Genomic DNA, 26,690 nt, shown 5'->3' on the forward strand with positions numbered 1-26,690 from the left:
AGGAAAAGAATTAAATGTGAAGTCCTATAGAAGATAAGGTAATGTGTTTTCACTGAATTAGCAGGTCAGGTCCAAGACAAAAATAGTATCACACAGCTGAACATAATCTACTAAACTGGATCTACAAACTGCTTTGTTTTACTAGGACTAGACTTCACCTAGCCAACTTGAGATATGACATTTAACAGTGGTGAAATTCAGCATGCAAGACCAAATTTTATGCAATCAATTCCAAAAGGAATATTCAGAAAACAATAACACATTCTCTACATTGTGCTCAATGATATTTCAGCTTTGAGAAGTAAAATGTGTGCCCAGTGTACTGAGAGGGTGTGTTCTCTATGAAAACTTCTCTGACTTTGGAATCTGATCTCTACATTTTGCCCACACTGTGGCCTGAATCTCCCTAGGATCTGTTTTAAAAAAGCTTCTCTTCCCAGAAGTGCCTGAAAATACTGTAGAGGGATAGATAATTGCTCAGAAAACAATGTCAGTACAACTTATCTCTATATATCAACTGCTTAAGTCACTAATTTGTCTTGCTGCATTGGGGCGAATTCAGGAATTACATGGATTCATGCTATTTGCAGCATTGTTATTAATCAGACAAATATATCTTCTGTGTTTTAATTGCCAGTCTGCACAGAATCTATACAAACTCCTAAACAGACTCCTACAGGAGACCACATTTAAAATATACTATATTTTAAATATAGTATAAATATAGACTATAAAAAGACAGGTTAACGCATTCCAAAATTTTAGAGAAAGACCGGTTACATGAAACTGTTTATTTCAAAATAAATACTTTGACATAGAATTGTAAAGCTTACTTGGCCATAAGCAAAGACAGTGGCATTGTAGCCTTCAAAGCAACCTTCAATCAGTTTTTCTATACACTGTATATAGATCTCTTCTTGCTGTGAGTCAATGTTAAAGACATAATCAAAAGTGAAGGCCTTATCCTTTCCCAAGAACACTTGAGGTTCACCAGGTGTAACAGATGTACAAATATGGCATCCTTCAATCTTCTCTTTGGCTAGCTGTGGTCTAATTCTGTTTTGGAAGAGACAAGAAGAACTATTAGAAATTCTCATCAGAGGCATACAAACAATGTTTATAAGAGAACTGAAAAGAATTCCTTACTGACTGAAAAAATGAAATTTTTTTATCAAGCCAGGAAGCTTCCAGCTTTCTGAGCCACAGTATTGACAGTTTCAGAGCACCATTCATACAACTGTTAATATGAATTATGTTACCTTACCTGAAGGTTCACATACCAATTTCAGGTTGACAACCTGCCTAGAACTCTGAATGTTTCTCTATGTATACTATGCGTTACTAAAGAGTAACTTACATGAGCCATTTCAGACTTTGAAATCAAGTTATCCAGTTTTATCAGACTTCATGCTTTCACTGTGAAAATTATTTTTTTTTTTAAACAGCAACAGAAATATGACAAAAAAGTGGGATAGTTTAAGTCACAATTTGGGAGGAAGGACCCCCAAAGCCTGCATGTCATGTGAAATGAAAGCCTCCTTGCTAAGACAGCAAGGAGAAGGCTCACATTTCCGCTTTCGCACGAAAGGAGCTTCGCCACAGCCAGAACACTTCTGTGAAATGTTTGGTTTCAGTGAAGCAGCACACCCTCAGAGGAAAGAAAGAACAGCATCTAACAAGTTCTAAAGGTAAGAGTGTCTCATTCCTAATTACTTCCCCACTGAGACAAATTCCAGCTTTTGTTTCAGTTCATTCAGTTTCTGACAAACTACTTCGTAGAATACAATCATCTCAGACTTCTTATAGTCTATCATTTTATTAATTCCTCCGCATTCTTAATACTTTTGCAGTCTTGTCAAAATTGAATTCATGCACCGGCTCCATGGCTACAGATGATTGTAGAAGTTTGTAATTCAATTGGTTTAATGGTTACCTATCAGGAAGAAACACTCTAGCCAACATAACCTAGTATTCTAGCTGTAATTAACTAATAATTTGTTCACAAGAACTTTTTTTTTTTTTTTTTTTTTACACAGTTTCCAAGTTCAAAGCAGCAGCAAATTTAGAAACAAACAACCCCTCTACCCCCAAATGCGCACAGCTTAAGAGATGGGGACAAAAGGCTATAAGAGTGATAAAATATCAGCAGTACAACTACATGCAAACAAAAATATGGAATTTTTCATGTTTTATATAGATTCTCCATTTATATCAAGCTTCAAGTACCTATATTTACCTCGATGTGGCTACTTTCCAGTTACACAATGTCTAAGCTGAACATCTGTATACACAGAGTATACTTTAAAGACACATGCTCATTTCATATTCTGTGCTTTAAGGGCCATGTCTACATTAGTGCTTGGTTTGGAATAGCTGTGCTGTCTTGAAGCAAATTCCCCCGACATCTTCACTTACCACATGTTGGTTTGGATCACAGAGCAGCTCCAGTGTGCACAAATTATACCTCTTTCAGAGGAAACTAAGCCAAAACACTCCACTCCAAATACACCAAGCTTGTTCCAAAATCTAATGGAAACACAGGGGCCCAAAGGCACCTACTGATTCTACTGAGACCATGCCAGTGCTTGCTGATGCAGAGAGCGCCAGCCTCCAACAACTAGGTGGACTGCTACAGACTAACTCAAATTATATCAGCACATAAATACTTTAGTTCAAGCTAGAAGTATCCTGTAAAAAAAGTGACCCAGAGCACGAAATATTTTCTTTTTACTACGGATTACAAATTTTTCATCCAGGGATGTGCATTGCTGTCAGGAGTATTTTTCAGGATTTTTATTCTAAAAGTTTCATTATAACCCCCTGTGTGACACTAGAGAATAACCATAATTTATTTGTGAAGTTTTCTGCACATTAATTCCTTTATGGGAAGTTCATTAATGATGACAGTACCTCCTTTGTCAGCATACCCTACGGTATGGAGTAGAAATTAAGCAAACCTTTGAAAAATATCATTAAAGGAAAGATTATACGATGCGTAAAATAAGGATAAATATTCCACAAATAGCATTTGCATTTAAGGACATGAAACATATGATGTAGGTCACAGATCTTGTCTCTTAACAGAATAATTATCATAAGCTTTTTCCTTTAAATGAGAAGCTATAAATAATTCAGGATTTACATAGCTCCTTCAATAGCAACCAACTTAATCCACTAGCACCTGTGTCCACTAAACAAATCCTGACAAATATGTACAGAAGCTCATAATAAAGTTACTTTCTTCTAAACATTTCTAATTAAATAGCTTTTATTTGTAGGTAGAGGGAAAAAGTCTTCAAAGACAGTTTAATCATATGCCTATCCTAAAAGCATTCTACACAACTGGAAAGTTGACCAAATAAAACATCGTAGCATGCCATCTGTAACACCTCATATTTAGAAAATGCCAACTCTGTAGGTTATTCTCCTGCCTTATTTTAATACCGTGAAGTCAGTCAGAGGGCAAGCTTCTTTTTCAGACTAAGCACCCTCATTCTTTCACTAATCCGGTGCAGACAGCACAAAGGCAATCAATTGTTCTTAGAAGCGTGAACTCTGATGGCTTCTAAAGCTCCACAGGTACTTGTCTGCATTCTTTTCTAGTACAGGAAAGCCTAGAAAGACGTTTTCTAAAAATCAAGGTGGAAAACACATATTCAAATTCGAGTAACCTTTTGTGCATCCCAAAAACCCAGCTTCCTCCCAGTTCTGAAAGGCTTTTCATACTAACTTGTAAAATGAAGGTTGACAATTCAAGAAAAAAATAATATTTCTTCATATATTTTCGTTCTATCTTTAAAGAAGTTCAAAATTAGTTTTCTGTGCAGAGGAACTGATGCAATTATAACAGGTGCCAAATACTTTTCTCCTTTCTACTATTAAACAAAGGCTCTGAGCGACCACAAAAAGGACCAGCATGCCTAAAATATCACTGATTTGCATGATAATTACTACAGTAACGACAGGACTGTAAAGTGCGCAGTTTCTGTGCGGGCCTGTGGAGACTTCCCATGAGAATCCTCCCAGCTAACTCCCTGCCTCGCAGCCAGGCAGCAGCTCCAAGCACTCTGCTGCTATAAAACCCAGCACAACAGCAAGCTGCAAGTACATTACGGGTGACCATCAGCAGGCCACAGCAAGACACCATTCCAAAGATCAGCTGAGTTGACAAATCTGTGCCACTACTAAACAGCTGGTTACCAGCTCAGTCAAGTTACCAGCCCGAGGTTCTAACACAGCATCCAGAGACCCAGCAGTGATGATTGTGTCCTTCCTCCCTAACTTAACACCAAATCTGAAGGCACCAATAAGAGAAAAAGTATGTGTCTCACCAGCACGTAAGCACAAAGGTAAAACAAAGCAAGACTTGCCACATCAGCAAAGCTTCACCTCGAAGAGACTCCCTGCTCATTTTGTAATTGCTTTTACACAATGTCCCACTCTGTGGTGGAGTTGGGAGGTAGCAACCTGAGAGAAATCACAGCTGCATCAGGTTTGAAAGACACCTTCCCCAAAAAGGATGTGCAGGCAAGGGAACTTCATCACCCAACCTGAGGTCTGCTCAAGGGATACTTCTTGCTCTGAAATCTATATAGCTCTCTCAGTAAGTTTAGCACCAAGGTAATGGGATGACCTTAATGAGTAAGCAATAAAGGCCTTCAACCTGATTTCCAGCCACTTACCAACAACGTGAGTGGATTACCTGAACTTCATGGCACTCAAAAGTCTTACTATTGACAAAGAACGTGTGGTCTGGCAAGTAATTGTCCTCATGCAAGCCAGATTCTGTTCCAACACGGGCTATAGGAACACCTCCTCCTCTGCCACTCCACACATCAATTGGGAAAGTGATTTTTTCTCCAGTCAAACCTCTCCCTCTCTCATATCTTAACACGTTCACTTCTGTCAGCAAAGCGGGCAGCAGCCATACTTTAAAATGTGAAAGGGTTCATTTTGGTCATCTCTCCTTGCCCACTTCCCACCCTGGCAGTCTGCCACTAGGATTTTTTCTCCAGGACCAATGTGACATGACCCATTTTGTCTTCTACACAGCCCCATCCCACCTGTTTTTCAGGTTACTCTCTTATTTGTATACAAACAGGCATTTTCTACCTACTTCCAATCACATCTCCTTAGATGAGGCAACTTCCCAAACAACATTTTGCCTTACATCCTTCCCTCCTCTCCAAAGCATGAACACACCCAACTCTTGTTTACATGTACTTTGCAGAGCCTCCAGGCCACACACATGAAACTTAATCCCCTAAATCTATTCTGCCTCAGCACACTGGGACAAGCCGTCTAATTAGGGAGGGCTAAAATAGCCAGTGGTGGCACAGTAATGCACCCTATTGTGCTGGAACTAATCTCTCAGTAGAATAGGTGCACAATGTCTCTGCTAAAAATATTGTCAGATAGAACAGACTCAGATAATACAGTTCAGGGACCACAGCAAACATCGGGTCAATACCCCATGTTATGCAAGACCTCAGACTTCCCAGAACTGATTCCTGTTTAAAATAGACAATATCATAGTATCCCTTTGAAAAGTGTCCCATCTTGGTTTATTTCTAGGGATAGAAAATTGTCGCATTGATTTAAATATTTATATATATATATATGGATACATAAGGACATAGATATACACACACACACCCTTTCAGCTACTGAACAATTTTATCTCTGTGACTGTTCATTTAAGAACATCCCCATTATCTAATTCTTCCCCACTATCCAACTTTTCCCCAACAATCTCCATACTTCTATGATCGAGCCATCCCTTAATCTCATTTCATACACTAAACAAAATGAGACCAGTGAATTTCACATCTCCATATGAAGTATCGCAAATATTACTCTAATAAAATGTATTTATCATATTTACCACATACCTTCCCAGCACCTGTACAGAATCACAATAAGCAAACTAGAACTTCTAAAAGTAACCTATAAAGGGCAAAATATCAAATTACTCCTGTTTTACAGAAGGAAAAGAGGAGGAGGGAAAATCACCAATTAATCTTTTGGATAGCAATAACTAGCCAGAAGCTGTGCGTTGGAAAAGATGACTATGGAGGCCCATGTAAAGTCCTTTTCCATTAAAAATTCTGCTAGGGGAGAAAGAACTGCTTTTACCTTGCTCAGAAAAGCATGAATTCCAACATCACTCAAAGCACATGCAGTGCTGAGCAGGAAAACAAGTCAACCTGTAAACCTAAGACTCTCCAATACTCCTCTCTTATTACACTAAGCCTATTAAATTTTGCACAATTCTGCTTCACATGTGGGTATATGAAATATTAAATCCAAAAGCACCTAATAAAACATTTAGTGAAGTGTTGCAGGCAGTACAAACTGGGAAGCAAACAAATGCTCTCCAAAATCATAAAAAAAGAAAACAGCTTCCTGCCCTTGCTTTGGCATCACAATGCCCACTCCTTTCTAATCCATTACATTCACGGTCATCAAACCACTCCCATTAAACATACTCCTTTGCAACAAGAAGTGAGTAAAGCAAGCTAAACAGATTTCATCCCAAAGACGCTTAATACTTCTGCCTGCATAAACTTTTCAGTATTTTTGCCAGCACACATTGGAAGCTTATTTGTTTCTATGATTATGAGCACCTCCAAACAAAATCACAACTATAGCATCTCACTGCATTCATCTGAACTAGCTGATCGGTATATTAATTCTTTACCTCTCAATGAGGTTTAAGGATATGAAAAAGGCTGGCATATGAAAAATATCAGGTCTGCTTCTTGTTAAGACAGCAATAAGGACACAGGAATAAACCTTCTGGCTTGTGCCAGCAATCGTCACCCATTAAGGATTTGTTCTTATGCCAGCAGATCTCAGCATAACGGCCTCTGTACCTCCGCTGCCTGTGGTGCTAAGTAACACTGGCAAGTTAAAAAGTGCTCATATTTGCTGAGCTACCATTCAGCACCTTTAGTACAGATGTGGTTCTGTAATGCCTTTCTCAACATTTCCAAAGAGGTTTTTGGTGGTCAGTGAAACAAGCACGAGAAGTCTGAGAACAGTTTTAGTATGCTCTTAACCTGCTTTTTCCCCCCCTCCAGAAACATACACACATACCCATAGTTCATTAAAAAAGTAAAAGTACCGCAAGTCAATACCCAAACTTCCAGCCCAACCCTTTTTGAAGACATAACACAATGAATTTTTTTTTTTTTAATTCCACTTCAGAAAAATACAAATTATATTCAAACCCAATGCCTACAAATAATAACACACGGCAGTCTTTCCCAAGGTTAGCGCCAAAATAACACCCTACACTGTTATAGTAAACTATAGGTAAAGTCCAGGCCGTTTGTCTTCTGCTTTTCTTTTCAAGTGCCAGCTAGGCAGTTGTCTCCAAGCAAGCCATAAATATACTGTACTATCAGGAGCCCTTTACAGCCTTCAGGATGGAATCCATTCATTTCAGATGCCTACAATGGCAGAAAAACCCTAAACCTTCATGACTGACTTTAATGATTGAATGAATAATGGTATAAAAGCCATCTTTATAAACAAAAAGCAAACAAAGCGTTAGACAAATGCAGCATACCTTGGTAACAGTGCTACTTCTGCAGAAAGATAGCTCAGTTTCTGAATGCCTTAATCATTCATATTCAGCTCTGTTAATGATACAATTTTGTATTAATGATATCCATCACTAGTATTATACATACTGGTATTCAGATGTAAACAGGACATGTAACTACAGATATGCAAATTACAGTGGATTACACAAGAGACTGCTCAGCAGCCAAGCTGTGGTAACTGGCCACCCAGCACATCACCAAACCTTTCCCCCTGCCGTGGGTCAGCTCCCACCCCGTGAACCTGCTTTGCCCGCGAGAGGCATGGGCACATGCCAGTCACCCAGCCAGGGAAACGAGCGCTAGCTTGCTGCAACTGTAACTCAATCGCTTTTACGTAAGGTTTGGGCACCGCTCCCATCAGTGTTTCTCTCCAGTTGCCATGGCTGCCATGGTCTAGACTGAGCTCAGCCCTGCCAGCAGGTGTTGTGTGTGTGCAGAGCCCACAGAAGCTAGGCAAAGTCCAGGCGTTACTCAGCCTAAACCGACACCAGCTCCCTGGGCAAGCACAAGTGAGGCAGAGGTTTTGCACATGTACCAACGCTTGCCTTTAAACATCAGGAAAATGTCACGCAGGTTAAGTATGTATCTCGATGCAAGTTTGACATCAGAGAATAAAGCTTCCCAAATAGCTCTTGGACATAAAAGTGTATTGAGGACTGTGGCTGAAGATAAAGTAGGATTTATGTAATCAATTTTACTCCAAAGTCCTATTAAGATACTGACAAAAATGTGTTAGCATCCTTTCAATCCACATGCAGCCATTAAACACAACTATTCAGCCCTCAGCTTAAAACATCCAGGAAAATCAGTCCCCAAGTTACTAAATGGGCTCTGAGATACTACATTTTCAGTATCTAACTCACTTTACTGCAAACAAAAATATTCCTATTAAAAAATATACATGCAGAGTATTTTGTTTCAGTGCTGCAGACTGTCAATTCCAGTTAGCACATGAGAAGGCAGCAAATTGAAAACTGGAATTAAAGTGAGGAAATGCATCAGTGCTGTAACTAGATTTGTCCAGTTCTCCTCCTCTGCACTCGACCTCTACCTCTTCAGCTATTTTTCTTTTAAACACAAATTTAGTTTCATAAAACAATTACCCTTTTCAGCAGCTTGCGTCTGATCAGCTCATCTACCGTTAACTGGTCATGCTGGGGATTACATTCGCAGTGCCAGGCTGAGGCAGCTTTGCAGGCTGTTGCTTTCACTTGGTTCCTGAAGCACCACACAATAAGCACATCTCCAGGCGGTCACTACGGCTAGCCAGAAAACAGTTTAGCAGTCTGATTTCAGTTTAGCTCTCGTGCAATTCTGTGACAGCCTAGCAGGCTGTGCCATGCAGATGGCATCCTCACACTGACAGGCACGGTCCTGTGCTTTTGCCAAGAAAAGAAAACATGGGGAAAGGCCCAAGTCTGCCCTCACACAGACACCATGCTGCCCTACATGCTCCCTTCCTCATCCCTACCTCTCACAGAAAGGCTAAAAGATCTTCCAGTAGATCTAGAAGACTTCCAGCATCTTTCCTTATAACATGAATGAATGCTTTCATCTAGACCTCCTTGTGATTTCTCATGGACTAATTTACTCTCTAGTGAGCTAAGAAATCCACAGCTTTCGAGAACAATTTGACTTTTGAGAGAGAGAAGGGGGGACTGTTGCAGGATTTGTGCAGGCCTTGATTATTTCTAGTTCAAGACAAGGTCAGCTGCAATGGAAAAGCAGTACTACCATAAGCTTCCACATGCCTGCCAAGCACAGAACTGGCACACCTCCAAATCCAAGTGCAGTTTGAGTAGATCTAAACTGATATTGGGAATGACACTTCTAAGGCAAGCAGATTTTTAAAAAATTCTTCTACTATGTTACTTGTCTTGGGGTTTTTTATGAACATTTTTAGTGTTATGTCTCACCACTCTCAGAAAGCTAGAAGAGAAACAACACTATTTTTGGAGAAAATGAGATCTACGCAATTGCAGTAAAGTTTAATTTATGAATAAAGACTTGAAGTATTTGTGCTTTATTAGCAAGACATGAAACAAGGAGTTAGGCCTTCCTAAAACTAAAGTTCAAAATTAATTTAATACCACAGAAGAATGCAGGCACACCCATATCATGTAATAAAGTGGCAAAATAGATGGTCCCAGCAATCACAAATCATTTACACCGCAGTGCTGAAAGGGACTACAGACACCTGATCTCTACATAGCTAATTAGCCTGAGCAACTGCCTCTCCTCATCAGGGAGCATGAGCAAGTAATTTTAGAGAGTAAGAAGCATAAGTAATATTCTGCTGTTACAGCACAGTGGAGCACAGTGCTCAGCTGTAGTACTAGCATGGTCGGTATTAGTTCAAGGTCTGGACACCACGATGTACCAAGTATGCAGACACACACTGAAATAAAGTCAAGTCTCTCGAAGGCAGCTACTCCCATAAGGATTAACCCTGAAGACATAATCCCTGGGAACCTCTTTCACCTTTCAAAAAAAAAAAAAAAAAAAAACAAAAAGCAACTCCAGAAGGTGCTAGCTCATTTCAGTTGCTATTTTGAAGAGGCACCTTCTAATCTTTTAGAAAATCCTCTGTACACTTTCAGCTTATTACTCTGCTTACAGTGCACTTCTGGATATCACCCTACAGTCATTAGAACAACAGACCTGGTTCAGGCGTGAAGGGCAGGTCCCCTCCCCAGGTGGTGTGGGAAACCTAACATCTCCAAAGGCTTGCCAGAAATCAAAGAAATGCCTTCAGACCCAACATAGGAAATGCAGGAACAACAGAAATATGTAACCTAAAAATTTACCACAAGGAAGCAGAGCCCTCTGTGGCTCTGGGTTTGGATGACAGCCACATGTCACCAAAACTGTAGGCTCCCAGAGGGTTCAGCTAGTCTGCAATTTGATGGCTGTGCTCTGGATATATTTATGTACCAAATCAAATATCCAAAACTCAAGTTAAGGACAGAAGGACTGCCTTAAACTGCACATTAAACCTGTCTCTTTCAGACAAGTGCACTTGCTTCTTGTAAGTTTATGGTTTCTACTGAAAAATATGTTTTTGCTTTTATGACTGATAAGATCATGCATAGAAATATGAAACACCATCTTCATGTCACTGGTGGTGTTTCACATCATTCACTAGCACTGACAATACTGAAGACTAGTAAAGACTACTATTATGAAAAATTTATGCTAATAGCACCTGACAGTCACACTGCTTAAGGAACATAAAGGTCACAAATTCAAAAGGAAAGAGGAAAGAAAGGCCTTTTGGTGAATCCCCAGTGCAGTCCTGTGTCTACAGCTACCATGCTCATGGATACTGAGTGGCCAAACAGGCAATCAGTTTATCTTTCTGTGGATAACGATTCATAAAGAAAGCAATTCTATATACAAAAACAGTGAGAATGGCACCCTGTAATTCTTTTGCAAATTATGATTTTTCCCCTCCAAAATTTAGCTTTAACATGTAAGTTAGCAGCCTTCATTCCTGCTCTGGAGCACATAGCTGTAAGGAGTGGCTGAGTCACACCACTGGTAAAGCTTACCAGAGCCTGGTATTAATTATGTAATTAGGGCAGTGTGAGGAAAAGGAATACACTTTCTGTAGCATCTTTCTACTGTATGACTGAAGACTTAAGAGATTAAATCTGCTAAACAAATGTCATTACATGCAACTTAAGATGAAAAAATTTAATCAGAAGAGTGTTTAAGGAAAGCTTGTTAAGAATGCACAGCCCAGCAGCCCAGTAATGAGTCATTATAATGTTTCCAGAAATTTTAGTGCCAGAATTCAGCTGAAATAAAACAGTATTGTCAAAAGTAATGCAGTGAATAGAGACTATCCAACCCCCCAAAATACTGTAGTCATTGCTGCTTTGCCAAGCTACAGAATAACATTTATTTAGGTGTAAGGGTGAAAAGGGGGAAAGAAAAACTCACAAAAACAAAACAAACAAACAAAAACACAAAAAAAACCCACAAAACCATAGTCTGAGTACCTGCAAACCTAAACTCTGTCACACTTAGAGTTCAGGGATTTTGAGGTAATTCAGGTATCTCTTGTAAACCAGGGCCCAATCAGCCTAACACATCCAAAACCATCAAGCCCATACGAAGTACACCACTCAACACAAACGTGGATGGTATCAAGTCTTTGTAAAGCACACTTGTAACTACTGTAAGATTATCAGAGTCAAACTTTAGTAAAAACAGTTTTGCAAGACAGTTGCTTTCAAAAACAATAGCCCACAGCATCACAGTACACCAACGAATGAACTAATAATGCCCACATAATATTTTCAATTAAAGGCACAGAATTAACAGTGGCTTTCTGGTTCAAAAGCTGAACACTCCTACTGGCAGAGCAATGGCACTATTCCTGCACATCCCCACCACACACACACAAAAAAAAAAAAAAATCTGTTTCATCTGTAAAGCCAAAGGGACAAATTTAAAAGAAAGTTACACGCAATTAAGTGAAATATTGCAAAAGTACATACATTTAAGAACTTCCTCACATTCTAACTTAGCAACAACTTTAAGGAAATCAAGAATAAGTACCACAAGTGTATTCAGAAGTAGGTAAACAAAACAATTATTCACTACAGAAAAATAACTTTTTGAATGGGAGAGAAAATAAACTGATGTAATGCAATATTATCCAGATGACCACAAAACTGTCAGTCATACAAACGCGAGGCTTCATCCAATTTCTTCCTCTTAAGTTAGATGTATGCCTATTCCAGAAGTTCACTACTTCTTCAAAATAGCCCAACTTTTAAAAAGAACTACTCTATTATTTTACAAAGTTAAAAGGTTTCCCTGTGTCTGCAGCAAAGAACTCTCAATTACTGCCTCCCTTACTCAGATTCCCCTTCCCTTTTCACAGCCACCCACCTACCTGTCCAGAAATCACTACACATTCATGCCAAAAGTACTGTAGCTCTGAAAACTGTTATAATTTCTTTCATCTCCATACAGAGAATTTATCTTCCTATTTATATATTCTCAAGTCTAGGGCCATTGGTTACTTTACACTTATGAGCTACAGGTCCAAGAATTATATTTTACCAACTCAACACAAACACAAAAGTACCAACATCTTATAGCTAAAGCTATGAGCCACTTCCCAAGTAATTACTTGGGTAATTAATTACCAAGTAATTAATGTGTTAAATAAACACAACACAAGAAAAGGAGGATCAGGTCAGTTAAAAGAAAATTACATGCTGGCATTAATAATTACTGAAATGACTGCTTTATTAACACTACTAAAATAACAACCAGACACTTTACAATGGGACAAGACAGCTAAAAACTGTTTCAGTAATCTGCTCTGAATAGTGCCTTCACTCTGTTAACTTCCAGTGCAACATTCTTGAAACAAAAACTGCTGTATGAATTTTCTTTTTCTGCCACTCCTTGTTAAAAAAAAAAAAAAGCATGTTGTATCCATAACACCCATCCACCAAGTTCCAAAGCAAACGGCAGAAAATTTCTTCATATTTATTGTTGACTGTTTCTAATGAACAGAAGTTGCTCTGTTTCAAAACAGAAGGTAGACTGTTCAAGCAGTGAGTGAAAGCTCTGAGCTGCTAAATCCCAACTGTGCAGTAAGGGAAAACAACCCACTTGCTTTATTTAGTACTATCTGTTTTAAAACTTGCAAAACAGGAAGGAGCAATATTACCTACCTTATGCAGCCCTCCTGGTTCAGCTACACATTTTTATATGTCTGAATGTCAATCCCCAATTTTAATTCTTTCCTCCATGTCTATTCATCCTATTTGCAAGGCTGTAAAAACATCTGCGTTAGCAGCAACAGCACCAAACATTAAAGGTTATTTTCCATCCTTATGTTCCTATGCAGTGACTGTATTCAGCTGCCCTGTGAAGACCTGACCACCTTGCTGCTCTTTCTTGGCTTCAGATGATGCTTTACAAGAAAGCCTCCAAAAAGTTACGTCAGGGCAATTCAGGAAACTGTTCTAGAAATTCAGTAGGTAGCATTTTTCCACACTAAGCAATCAATTTGGAGAATGGCTGAGTATGTTTCTGGATGCTTTTGTTGCAAGCATGCATTTTGGATAAATACAAACTGACAGTCCCCAAACATCCCACCCCTCCATTCTCCAATTCCTGCCAACAGTTGAGGTGTTTGAAAGTCTCTTGGTATTGATTCTAAGTACACTTCCCATGCAGTTTCAACCTGGTTGGATTATCTATAGGCCATCATCTTCTCTCCTGCTAGCCCTAGGCTGGTTTTCAGATATGTAGTACAGAGGGGACAGGAAAAAAAGAACATTTTTGTTAATCGGAGACTATTTAGCATTTATATGGAAAATACCAGTGGAAAGCTGAAATAACTGGAGTTTAAATAACAAGGAAAGTCAAAAGAAAGGAACTGGTCACAGATGACTAGTGAAACAGGTTTGGTACTGCTGTAAAGACTATATCAGGGCCTCACAACATCTGTGCAAGAAATACACTGGAATCTGGAACTCCACAGAAAAGCCATTTTCCACACAAATTCGCATTCCAAGGCTAGCAAGAAGGGAGATCTCCACTGCAATAACATCTGCACCAAGGGCAGAGCTGCCACCATTTCACATCCTCAGCCTTTTATCCAGACCACGGGAAGTAATACAGAAGGACATACATGACAATACATACAGAGGGCTACCACATAAGTGCAGCGTCGTAGCTTCTCTAAGACAAATCCAGTTGTCTTCATTTATACAGCTTCAGTTCTCACAGAACACTTATAGCATACACCCACATACCCTGAAGAAGAGCAAGAAACTACCACGACCAAAAGCTTATTTAATAAAACAGTTCTGGCAGAAAATTGGGAATTTGATTAAAATTAAGACCTCTGTCTAAAGATGGATAGTGCATAGAAAATAACTTTCTGGCTGATAAACCAGAAACTTCTTCTAAACACTTTCACGTTTTGTTAAATATATGAATAACTGGAATATTTCAACTTCTTATTTGTTTGATTTGGGCAAAGATATCTACATTAGGCAAAAAGCTGCAGCCACTATGGCTTCTTCCACATGAAGTTTCCCCACTGCCAGCAGAGAACAACATCCTCTACGTGAAGAAGACATTCTCTAGTATGTTTCTCCATAATTCAAAGATAACATTTAAAAACTGATTGATTGATGCTTATCACCTGACTAAAGATGTGATACTTCAATATTAATTCTACTAGTTCTCCATTAAGAGTTAAAAATATCCAAATAACTTATTGACTATAATATCCAACATATCACTGGAGATTTTAACCTAACAGAAAGTGAAAGAGCATGCTCTGCTACCTCATTAGAGAAGTATGGACTGATTTCATATTCTTGACTTTTCAGAACATATAAAATAGAAAAGGCTGCTTGATTTGCTAACAGCCGAGCTTCCACTCCAGGCAGGTTGAAAGTCCCTGTTGGCTAGGCTGAACGAATTGAGTGTGGAAATCACTGTGGAAATACAGTCACTCGCCTGGTTTAACGGCTACTCGCGTGCAGACCTCACTGCGCTAGCAAGCCTACAGTTTGACATTACCACTAATAAAAATAAAACTGGTACATTTCAGTAAAATTTTAGCTTTAGGACAGAGTCCATCCATGCAGTAAGTGCACCCTGGTAATGCACCACAATGTAAACTGGCGGGTTCACAAATCTCATGACATGCACACTGTAACAAGATCTAGAAAGAACTAGATACTTCCTTGCTACCTGTATCTGCTTTAAACAATTAATATCTACACTGACATAATAGTGAGGCTAAGTACTTTCTGCTTGGTGTTTAGCTGTAGGCTTAGTTTTTCATTAGGGCTCAGGTTCCCCGATTAGATTACAAATCCAGCCAGAACTCCAAAGCTATTAATGCAAAGTCACTTTTTAAAACAGATGAATTATGCAGTAAGGTAGCTCACAAATTTAAAAGCAATTCTCTCAGTTTTAATTTACAGGCATGGGAGGCTCTGCTTCTGGAACAATCCTTCTCTTCTGCACACAGCTGCTAGACTGGGCACTGCTCTGCCAGCCTCCCTCAGCTCCAGCACACACAAAGCAGCAACACCTGATCCTGGGCTCGTTTCTGTCTGCTGAACACTTGGCTTCAGCTCCTTGGGGACAGAAAAAAAGGTCTGTCCTCACAAGCTTCTCCAGGGTCCAAAACCACTTCTTTGTCTTGACTGAATTAAATCAGCTCTTCTTGGCACATAATACTTCTAAATCGGGTATTTCCCAGCTGCTGTCAGAAATCATCAATGCAAATCACTTGCGGTTTTTCTGCACAGGAGTTCATAGTCCCTCATGCACAGGGGGTAACACAGACGCTTTCAGAACAAGTACTCCTGTCTAAACTGTTTCAAATTGCCTGAGAATTTTAAGCTTACAGTAACTGTTTACATATTAGGACTACAGTAAAACCAACTGAGATGGTTTTATCGTGGTCCCTGCCACAAAACTTGTGGCCCAGTATCTCATTCCTCTGAGCGCTTAACATCAGACAAGAGTTCCTTTAGCTTAAATGTGACCAGCAGGACAGTGCATGAAGGGAGGTGCACACAAGGTTTTCCAGGATCAAAACCCATGCTAACAATAAACTTTGCCAGGATACAGAAAACGTTAAGTTCACACACAGTAACGCGGTAATGGCATACTGGTAGTGCCTAAAGGCCAGGGTGGGTCTTATGCTAAGGCTCACATAAAGCTTTCATGAAAGGTCATGTTTATTAAAAGCTACAGACAGATATGTACATATTAATCCATACCTTTAAAGCTGTTTCAGACTGTTTTCCTTACCAGCACCAAGAAGTCAGAAGACTGGATGTTAATGCAGGCTATGAACTCTGTGTTGCCGACTGCTATGAGCCAGGCAGCTGTCTCCCACACCTATAGACACACAACTTCCACCCCAGGGCTGCACTCGGTTTCAACCACATACTACCACTGCTTTCACAGTAAACCATGGTGGTGGGGCAGGGGGGAGGGGGGAGGGGAAAAAGAAAAAAAAAAAAAGGCAACAACATCATACAGCAATAACAAAGCTCTAGTGTTCCAGCCAACCTTGTTTCCACTTAAAAAGGTTTCCTTTAGCACTACAAGCAGCATTTGAGGATGCAGGGAAGAGGTAGAAGGGTTCTTTATTCCAGTATATGCCAAGGTAACAGATGTTTAGAAAGAAAAATTTAATATTTAGACAAAACTTAAGCTAACTGGTGTTCTATATAAATTGCCAGGAAGTATTAAGCGAGGTCTTAAGAGAGCATTAGTAGATCAATACTATCTATTTTCTCTACAATTTCCAGATTTCTCCAAAACAAGTTCTTATAATTCTTCCAAGACAGTCTGCTTTTACCATTTCAGTGTCAAAGCTAAAGAGAAAAATTTCTGTGCTGTTTTAAATTCTAATATTTTGCTAACTCATGCTACACAAAATTTTAACTGTAATATTAAACTAAATTTCACCACTGAATACAAAGAAATGCTAAAGCAAGGAACAATGAACGACAGCAATGAAGGCTTTCAGTTCTTATACCATCAGGGAGGTTTCTTTTGTTTCTTTTTATTTTTATTAAGGAAACATGACAGTTAAGCAATAATACCACCTTAAGATCCTCCCAGAAGACTTTGTTTTCCCCTGGTTTCAACTATAGACTTTGCTTGTCCATGCCTTATCACTTGACTTTAGTTTACAGAGAAATACAGAACTCTGTCAAATAAAGTGCAACTGCAATGCAGCCCTTATGTAAGCCTCATCAGATGAGTAATTAGAAAGGCCCATAGGAAACTACAAATAGCTTATTTCCCAACTATATTTAGAGTTAACCATTTCTAGACCACTGAATTCAGAACCAGTGGCTGAAGAATGGGAACAAGACAAACTGAAACTATAAGTGAGCGACAGATTCAGGACAGCAAATGGGATTTCTTGGAACTAATGAAAGGAGAGGATTTCCCTGCTGCTTGGAGTTTGAGGTCAGGACTGGTTGCACTTCACACACAATCATGTTTTTAACTAACCACATAATTGGATTCTCTATCAAATCCAGTTGACTAGCTTACACAATATGTCAAATAATCTTATCAACATCTGAACAGAAAAAAAATTGTACACAATCTCTTGTGCCTTTTCTATAGTACCCATCACCCTCCTAATGTGGAGGTGTCACAAACAGTTTTCAGTTAAGAGTAACAAGTCTTCAGTCTTGTGTTCCCAGGTAGTCATTGCAAAGCAGCACATGTAGATGGTTGATCTCTAATCTATAGCAGAAGTGTTGGCAGAAGGGTCTTGCAAAGGCAGCAAAAATGGAGCAACACAAAGAACGCAGCAGCTGGAAAATAGTACAGCAGTGACACTCACAATTTGCCATCACAGCAGGAGCTGCTAGCTTCAGTACCACTGGCAATTCTTGCTGGAACCCTGGCTTTTTGTTAAAGACAAAGTCTGATATTTTAAGTCCTTTGTCACCTAACATTTTAAAGTAAACTAACTACGCTAGGACTCAAACAAGTCAGATAAACCTGACAAAAATAATTTATTTTCTTTTTTATAAAACAAAACCCTACACCTCATGAGAGGTCCTTGTACAATCTGTAGCTCTCCTGTGATTTTTGCATCAGTCACAAGCACAGCGAGCTGAACAAATCCAGTATGTAATGGCACATAATAAGGATATCCAGAAAGATTTTTGGATTAGAAGAAAAGAAAAAAGCTCTGGCTGTCCTTGAACCTTTCAGAGTTCACAATAAAACTGGAAGGTACGTGGCTCTGCACCCTCTTGTCATTCCTACCTATCTGGAGGGAAGAAAGAGAAAGAAGAGAAAGTCCATTTCCTTTGGGAACAAAATTTCTCAGCTACTTCCAACAGGAGTCTTCCCAGCACATTAAATACTGAACAAACGCTCAGAAGGCAGGGTCATTGATACTCCAACACCAGAGCTGACCCTCTAAACAGCAGCAGATGTCCAAGAATTTGTAGCTCAACCCTGTACTGAAGAAAAATACCTAAAACAAGTCACACCGTTTATTTAATTATTTCCAGCTTTCGTAGAGAGGTGGCCATTGTCCCCTAACCAGGCATTTGCTTATACTAGCACACAACAGTGAGGACATTGGTGTACACAGGCTATATGGCATCACACATCCCAACAGACAGTAGTATAAAAACAGAGTTTCCAGTACTGATAACAGCTGCAGCAGAGAAAGACCCCTTAAAGGCAAAAATCTTTCAGTAGTACCTTAAGTTATCCACCCAGTATCACTTTACATCAACCAACACTAGTGCTCAAATATTAATATATCCATGTGGTCATTTTAGGCTAGCAGTTTTCCTTCTGGTGTTTACCTCATCTACTTTAAAGATTTCCAGAGATGGAGCTTAGCCTCAAAAGACAAACAGATAAGGAAAATAAGCCTTGATAATCTAATTTATACATTGCACTTTAAAAGCAAAGTGACTCAGAGGGAAAAGGTCTCACAATGTGTTGAATGCATTAATACCCAAAACCCTGGGTTACAGCATAGCTTAAAATCATGCCTTAAACTGATCAGCTGTGAGTGATATTCAAATATTCAAAACCATTCTGAAGGATCTGACATTCAGAAACAGGAGTCAGATCTTGCCAAAACACGAGACAACTAAATGACTAATACATTATTAGCTGAAAATGAAGAACCAAACCAAAACCCCTAAGATCTACAGAACAGAGCAAACATGACCCAAACCCAAGTTTACATATTTGGCATTTGAAATACAGTTACTATCATAAAACATTTAATGCAGTTATACACTAAATACACTGTCACTATTTTGACCAAAAAGTGGGTTAACAGTCAGTTTATTTTTTATTATCAGAACAGAAAACACCACAATGACAATTCATGTAACTTCTGAGCAAAGGAGAGGACCTCTCACACACATTGCTGGGCTGGAATGACCATCCCCCCTCTATACCAAGGAGGCAGCAAAAATAGGAGAGTAATTTTCACTAAAACAGTGCAGTACATTACAAGCATTCTGCCTCACTGGATATTCCTTGGCTAAACATATAGCCTCGCACAAAAGTTTAATCGTAATATGAAAAATGCATAGACTGGCTAGACCACAATTAGTCAGGTTTCCTTGACATATCCCATAAAACTTGGAAGTCGATAGCATTTCCTAGCTGCAATACAAGAAACCAGAAGCATGTATCTCCAAGAGGTGCAGCTACCATGAACTTCAAAGCACTTCCCTCAGTCTACCAATACATTCCTCTGTTTTATACAGGTTGAACTTTAACCAGACAACTCTTACAAATACTAGGCGGACATCCAACAATACAAACCAAGCTGAATGTTAACTTCGCCCAGTGCTCCACACACATTATATGAACACACAAACTCAAATAAATCAAACTTTAAAATCCATTTTTCATAGACAACACAAAAACTGATAATGCAGAAGTTATATTTCCAAAGACTCATATAAGTAACTGATGCTTTAGTTTTGTGAATACAGCCCATCACATGCTTCATGCGATAAACCACTGCTGTATGCGTTTCTTTCTGCCTTACAGAAGATCGTTTGAACAAGCCAGAAGAACTGAAAGAATGAGATGTGAACTGTCACAGCCAGGGACAGGGAAACAGACACAATTATTCTATGAGATGGCTGAGGAGAGCATGAACATCTGAAAATCAAAGAAATATTAAACAGTGATGGAGGTTAATTACTCTCATTAGTCAGCTTGGCCAGAAGAATAAGTGAGCTTAAACTGTGGCAGAGTAAATGCAGCCAGAAGGTGACCGCCACGTATTCCTGCTGGAAGGAGACAAAAGCAGGTTGTTACCCATAGCTGAATCACGCTCCAAATGCCTTCACAGCAGCAATATCACATCTACCATGAAACAGCCTTTAAGACAGGTAGAGAAGGGTTGGATGAGGGGAGAGAACAGACTTCAGAACAGAAAGAATACAGAAACCATGCAAACAAACAAAAGCCTCCAGTACTCTGTGCTGTGTATGTTTACAGCACACTACCTCTTAAGAGCAGCCGTATCACCAGCACCACTGGATGACCGGCAGTCCCACAAGAAGCTGCTCTATCATATTCAGAACTCATCTGGAGAAAAGGCTGCACCTGTGTCTTACCCTTTCCAATAGATCGTAAGCACAGAGCTCTTACAATATCTTCCCAGCTTTTAGGCCCTGCCTGCTCTCTTCTAATACAGAAGATCACCAAGATGGCAGACCCAAGCTCCTTATAGCGAACCTCAGTTCACATCAGGAGGAAAAGAGGCAACGGTCATAAACCAAAGCAAGAGATTTCCTAACTTGGTACACAGAAAAAAAATTGCCCATTAGGACAGTCAAGTATTGGCTGCCCAGAGAGACTGAGGAATTTCCATCCCCAGAGGTTTTTCCAAGACCAAACTTGACAGAGCCTTGAGCAACTTCACCTTAATTTAGTTTTGACCCTGCTTTGAGCAGGAGGTTGGATCAGATGACCTCCTGAGATCCCTTCAAACTTGAATTAGTCTGAGCTTACACTTCCAAATCTGTAAGGCTTTTATTGTTCATGTGGGTGTTGTCACACCCCTGTAAACATATTCTGACATCTGAATGGGATCGTTCAGCTGTGCTGAATTCAGGTCCTGGCACTTGACACACAGCTTCACAGAAATACAGACAATTGGGATGGAAAAGAGCTAGAAAGGTCATAGTTTATTCACCCACTCTATCTTTCCAGACCAAGGTAATATCAACACCCAAAATGTTCCCAGCAGTTACCGGTTTGAACTGTTTTTAAAAGTCTCTTACATGGGCAATTCCACATTTCCACAAACAAATTGTTCCAAGACATCCATTCTTACAATAGAAAAATATTTTCTATCACTTACTTTCCTTACTGTAATTTAAGCCTTCTATCCACTTCACCTTCAACATGAAGAACAACTGATTCCCTTCTGCTTTGAATTTGAGTCAAAGTATTTTAAGTCATATTTCTTAGCAATCTTCACTGCTCATATCTCACACTATGGAACTGGTCATGTTTTCTAGACAGTAATTCCCCTTCTCTTTTCAATTCCCCTCAGTTAAGCCACATTTTTCTTGAACTGCAGCACCCAAAACCTAACACGAGACATCAGCAGTAGTGAACAAAGGGTATGGATTACTTTCCACCTCACAAAAAACTCCGATATGTTGATCACCATCTTTTGCCATCATACAACACTGCTGTTCCATGCTTATTTTTCACTTGTTATTCATAAACACTGGAATTCTTGCCTACAGTAGCAGCAGAGAGTGCACCAGCCCTTTATTTTCAGTCAAGTATCATCCAAGATGTAAGCCAATGCCATTTTATGCGAGTCCCCTCTTCCCAAAGAAACATCTCAGCAGCCACGAGAATTAAAAATCAACAGAAGCATTGGTCTGGCATGGACCAGCCCTGCTTTTAGGGCTGCAAGCACAGAACAAAGCACTTTCATCTGAAGCTCTCAGCTGTACAACATTTCTTCCTCTTTGGGGCCTACCAAGACTTTACTTGTTGACATTTAGAGAACAATGACAAGTCCATCTGTTCCTCAAAAGCTGTGATAACAATGATAATTAAATATATCCACAGCTACACCTTAAAATGCAGAACCAAGACAGTGGGTTGACGAGATGACCAGTCAATGTAGATCACTTTGGAGACTGTGTGGGAAAGAAAGAATGAAAAAAACAAACAATAAGCCCACAAAAGGAAAACAAACAAGCAAGAAAAAAACCCAAGCAAAACCCTACAGTCTGAAGCTTTTTGGGAGTACAAAAGAAAAAGCAGCAGCATTTAATTATACTGATGTTTAATTGTCAAATAGTTTAACTGTCAATACCAGTTCAGCCCTAGCTCACATCTCATTTTTAGAGCACACTGAACACTAATCCACTTTTGCTGAACTCAGAATTCTACCAGTGAAGATCAAAATGGCAATTTTATTGTTCCTGAGTGATGGGCTGACTGATTAGACTAGACAGAAGCATAAGCTGCATTCCAAGTGACACAGATTGAACAGGTGGCCTTCTCCCTGACCTGCTACCTCTTCAAACATTGTTAAAAGCAGAATTCTCCTCTTTTCTATCTTGACTAGAAAAATATATATTCAGATGTTTACTCCCTCTTAAACCAACATGAAAAGACATTTCTGGTCTTTATTGTGTTTCAAACAGTCAGCTCAAAACAAATCAACCTTTCCCAAAGATATCAGTTATTCACATGCACAATACGATTGTAAACAGCAAAAGAAAATACAGATGTTTAGATGGTATCAATATCCCTAGTCTGCAAAGTAATACGTATACATGTTAGGATTTTTAAGAAAAATTCTAAGTGATCACATTACAGAGCCAGAGTCTAAAAATAATGATTTCATATGTACTTAAAATTAAAGACCAGACTTCAAAAAGGAATGCGATTGAGACCAGGGGGTGAAATAAACCTTACCTGGACAACTTCTGTAGAGCAACAACTGAAGCAATGTATGGTTTGCTTGGCAGGTAAAAAAAATGAGTAGTCAGCTATTTCCTACAGATCAAAGTGTCTGGGGTACAGGCATAATTTTTTTCCCTTCACATAGAAACAAGCGGTGGGAGGAGGGAGAAACAAAGCCACATACACACTAGCAAAACAGAATTTTTAATTGTAATATTTTTTCATAGGAGGTTAACTCTGATTATGATTAACTGGTGTTTTAGTAGCAGTTGTTTTTCTCACGATACTGCATCATCTATAATTTATATCATACCATAAGTGTTTACTATACTTTCAAGCTATATCTTTGGCCTGAGGACCTTCAGAACAGGAGAATTATGTAATAATTCTGAGATGACTGTACACAAAGTGCCAGTGGAGCATGGGGAGGGAAAAGCGGCAGAGCAACATTTAAAAAAGTCAACAAGACTCACTACCTACACTCATAGCCCTCTCATATCCTCACAGGGTGGGGACGGAGACAGACTCTGTCCTAAGATCAAGCACAGACTAAGAGGCACTGCTGCAGTTGGCAAATATATTTAATCAATACTATTGAGAGAGAGATCAGTAACTCCAAGTTTTTGGGATAAGTAGCTACTCAGGGTGACACAAAGGTCTCTGGACTCATCTCCCAATCAGTCGCATGCTTAAGGGGAGACTCATCCAACAAAATGAATGCTAAGAATTACTGGCTTTGAAAAACAAAGTTAATTAGATAGGTAACTTCTCAATTTTCAATACTTTGAATAAATTACATAAACAGATGCCTTAAGTCAGTCTACCTTCTTACCATTTTTTCCAAGAAGATGCAGTCTCACTATTGCGGATGACTCACATAACATTTTAATCAGCATTGCTAACAAGTCACATACTTCAATACAGTCTCCCGACAGACGTTAATATGCCACAGCTATATAGCTTTCCAGACTAAGATGCCCACTTAATTTTATAGTATTAAGCAAGAGGCAACTAACATGATTAGGAATGGGAGGGAAAATACAGTCAATGAAAATAATGAGAAAATACACAGGCTTAAACAAAGACAATAACCAAGTGGTTGGAGCACTGATCCAAGATGTGAAAGACCTTTATTCGAGACCCCAGATGAGATCAGACTAGGTAAACAATTAAGCTTGTTTGATCAAACTCTTCCATTATCAAAAGAAACCAGGGCAGAAAAAGATAAAGGTGTCAGACTTTGAGATGTCTCATGAAAGAAAAATATTTTCTGTCCAGTCCTACTAGCTATAACCTTCCGTGTGTTCCGTTACGGTAGTTGAATCGCCATGCTATAGTCCTTAACTCTTCTCCACCTTGAGAATCATGTTTCATTCATGTTTTTAAAGGATTAGATTGAACATAAATGAAAGGGAAAATAAGTGCCCTTCAAAAGCTACAATATACAAGAGAAAGCATTTCAGTAAACCTGGAGTATTTAAGAGCAAGTATGAAGAATCTACATTAAATCTAATACATCCTGCAAAGAGTTAGGTATTTGCTAACCAGCTGAACTACACAGTTCCTGTAACAGCACGAATGCAAGTACCAACAGTGAGACATCAAAAATTACCCAGACAACAAGTGCTCTAATCCATTTCTTAATCAAACAATGGAAATGCGCTATTCAACTTGAATTCATACAAATTGCTGCGTGTAGTAGAACAATAACATCATAGCCTTTTACTAAGGTTTTGTTGCTCTCCATTTTCTGTGTTGAAACTTAACAGTAAACAGGGTCAAGGAATATGCCATTATTTTTTGTTAGGTAAAGTTAGAGACCTAAAGATGCTTAAAGGGTGCATTGTCCTAGACAGCAAGCCTAACATGTCAGCCAGTTAAAAAAAAAGTTATTTAACAAAAATTAATTATTCCAGCAGTGGAATATGGAAACCAAATCTGTTGAGGATGCTAACAAAAATAAGGGACCAGACAGTAACCCCTCCTCACTCCTGTTTCCATACAGTCTACTCAGGAAATATTTTATGCTAATCAATCATTAACTCCAAATCAGCAGTTTTTAACATTTAAAAATATATACTGAACAGACCTTCTCTACAAATCAAATTCACTGTGATACTGACCTTAAAATCCTTTCACCATTTTCCATTTGCATCTTGTTGCTATGGTAAACATGTCAATCATAAGAACATGTTTGAAAATTAAGGCGGCAATTCTCCCTTCAGTCATACTGGAGTCACATATGTCTATACTCATTCCAGAAAAGTTTCACCAGGGAAAAACAGAAATAAAAAAGGAGAACTACAAAAAAGGAGGAGGGATGGGAAGAAAATGCACAAAGACTTAAAACAATTTTAGAACAAAAGAGGAAGAATGCACAAGAAAAATGCACAACTCATGTAGTTACTCTTGCTGGACTTGTTCAGATCTGGTTTGATTCCTAATTAAACTTTCTTGTTCACCAGTTCAAACGACACTTTTAACTCCTTGCAAGTATTTTACATGGGACTATCAGCATAACAAAAAATTCTCTGCTCCAGCAGCCGCATACACAGCAGGATACTGAATCTTTTCCTTTAACAGAATAAAATGCACCTCAAATAGCTTTATTTCCCCAGCAGTAATCCGGCAATAGAACATGAAAGCAAGAATTCCAGCAGTCATCTCTGAGTTGGCAGCAACGGTGATCTCAAGATGCTTAAAGCAAATAAAAGGAAAGCAGGAAGAAGAAAAATTGATCCCAAGCACAAGGGCTATTCAAATATTGTAGAAGAATTTACAGAAATCACACAGAAAAACTGAAAACATGAAACCTTGAGTTCTGTAATAAAGGAATGTCTAGGCCAACAATATAAATCCTAACTCTTCACAGAGCATAAATAGTAAAGAAAATACCATTAAGTGTAAATTGGTGACTAACTTCATGGATTTTCAAGGCAAAGTAAGCTCCCAAGTCTTCTACAAGCTTTGGGAAATGCCAGTTCACCCACAAGCTATTCATGCACACCACTCATTGCTTTTTTTCTTCCTCTAAATTCAAGACATATCCATCTTCTGGCAAGGAATATATGATGTCAAGGGAAGAGTCCAGCTAGGGTTTCTTTCCCCTCAATCAAAGAATGAGGTTTGTGTTTACATCACAGGAGTGGTGGAAACGGAAGTTTACTTCCTAGAAAGCAAGATCGCAGATTACAGCCTGCTCCAAGCAATATCAGTTATGGATGATCAAGTCCGAGATGATGAAACCAGAATTAATTCAGCAGCAGATGGCGTCGTGTCTTGGGGTTTTTTCCCCCCCCCCAGCTAAAATGCAAAACATATGGATGGGGTAGAGTAAAGTTTCAGTGGAGGACAAGGGAATGTTTGTTTAAGTCAGGGAGCAAAGAGAAACATCAAAACTAACAAAAGATGTGTAACATGAGCTTTTCAAAAACAAGATCTCTTTTGTAGCTTTCCACTAACAGACTCTCTCTCCAGAAGAGGCATTTCCCAACACCTAACATGTCCCAAAAAAGTTACTATGTAATGCTGTTGAACTTTTTTTTTTTCTCCTTTGGTGGGGTGTACTTGCATACTGATAGACTGCTGAGCTTCATTAATGATCATTAT

General features: G+C 39.0%; 1 protein-coding gene and 1 long non-coding RNA gene across 2 annotated transcripts in view; both read right to left on the minus strand.

The window, feature by feature from the left end:
• KIF21A (kinesin family member 21A) overlaps nt 1-26,690 on the minus strand; it is a 91,014-nt gene that overhangs the window by 58,568 nt on the left and 5,756 nt on the right. The window contains exon 2 of the mRNA XM_080391578.1: nt 834-1,056. Within this exon, the coding sequence (XP_080247704.1) occupies nt 834-1,056 (223 nt within the window). The remainder of the gene's footprint in view (nt 1-833; nt 1,057-26,690) is intronic.
• The window catches only part of LOC308065643, a 30,207-nt gene continuing 4,942 nt past the window's right edge, over nt 1,426-26,690 (minus strand). The window contains exon 2 of the long non-coding RNA XR_013928864.1: nt 1,426-26,666. This is a non-coding gene — a long non-coding RNA (uncharacterized lncRNA). The remainder of the gene's footprint in view (nt 26,667-26,690) is intronic.

This window comes from Falco punctatus, assembly GCF_963210335.1.
Source record: "Falco punctatus genome assembly, chromosome: 6".
Classification (NCBI taxonomy): Eukaryota; Metazoa; Chordata; class Aves; order Falconiformes; family Falconidae; genus Falco; species Falco punctatus.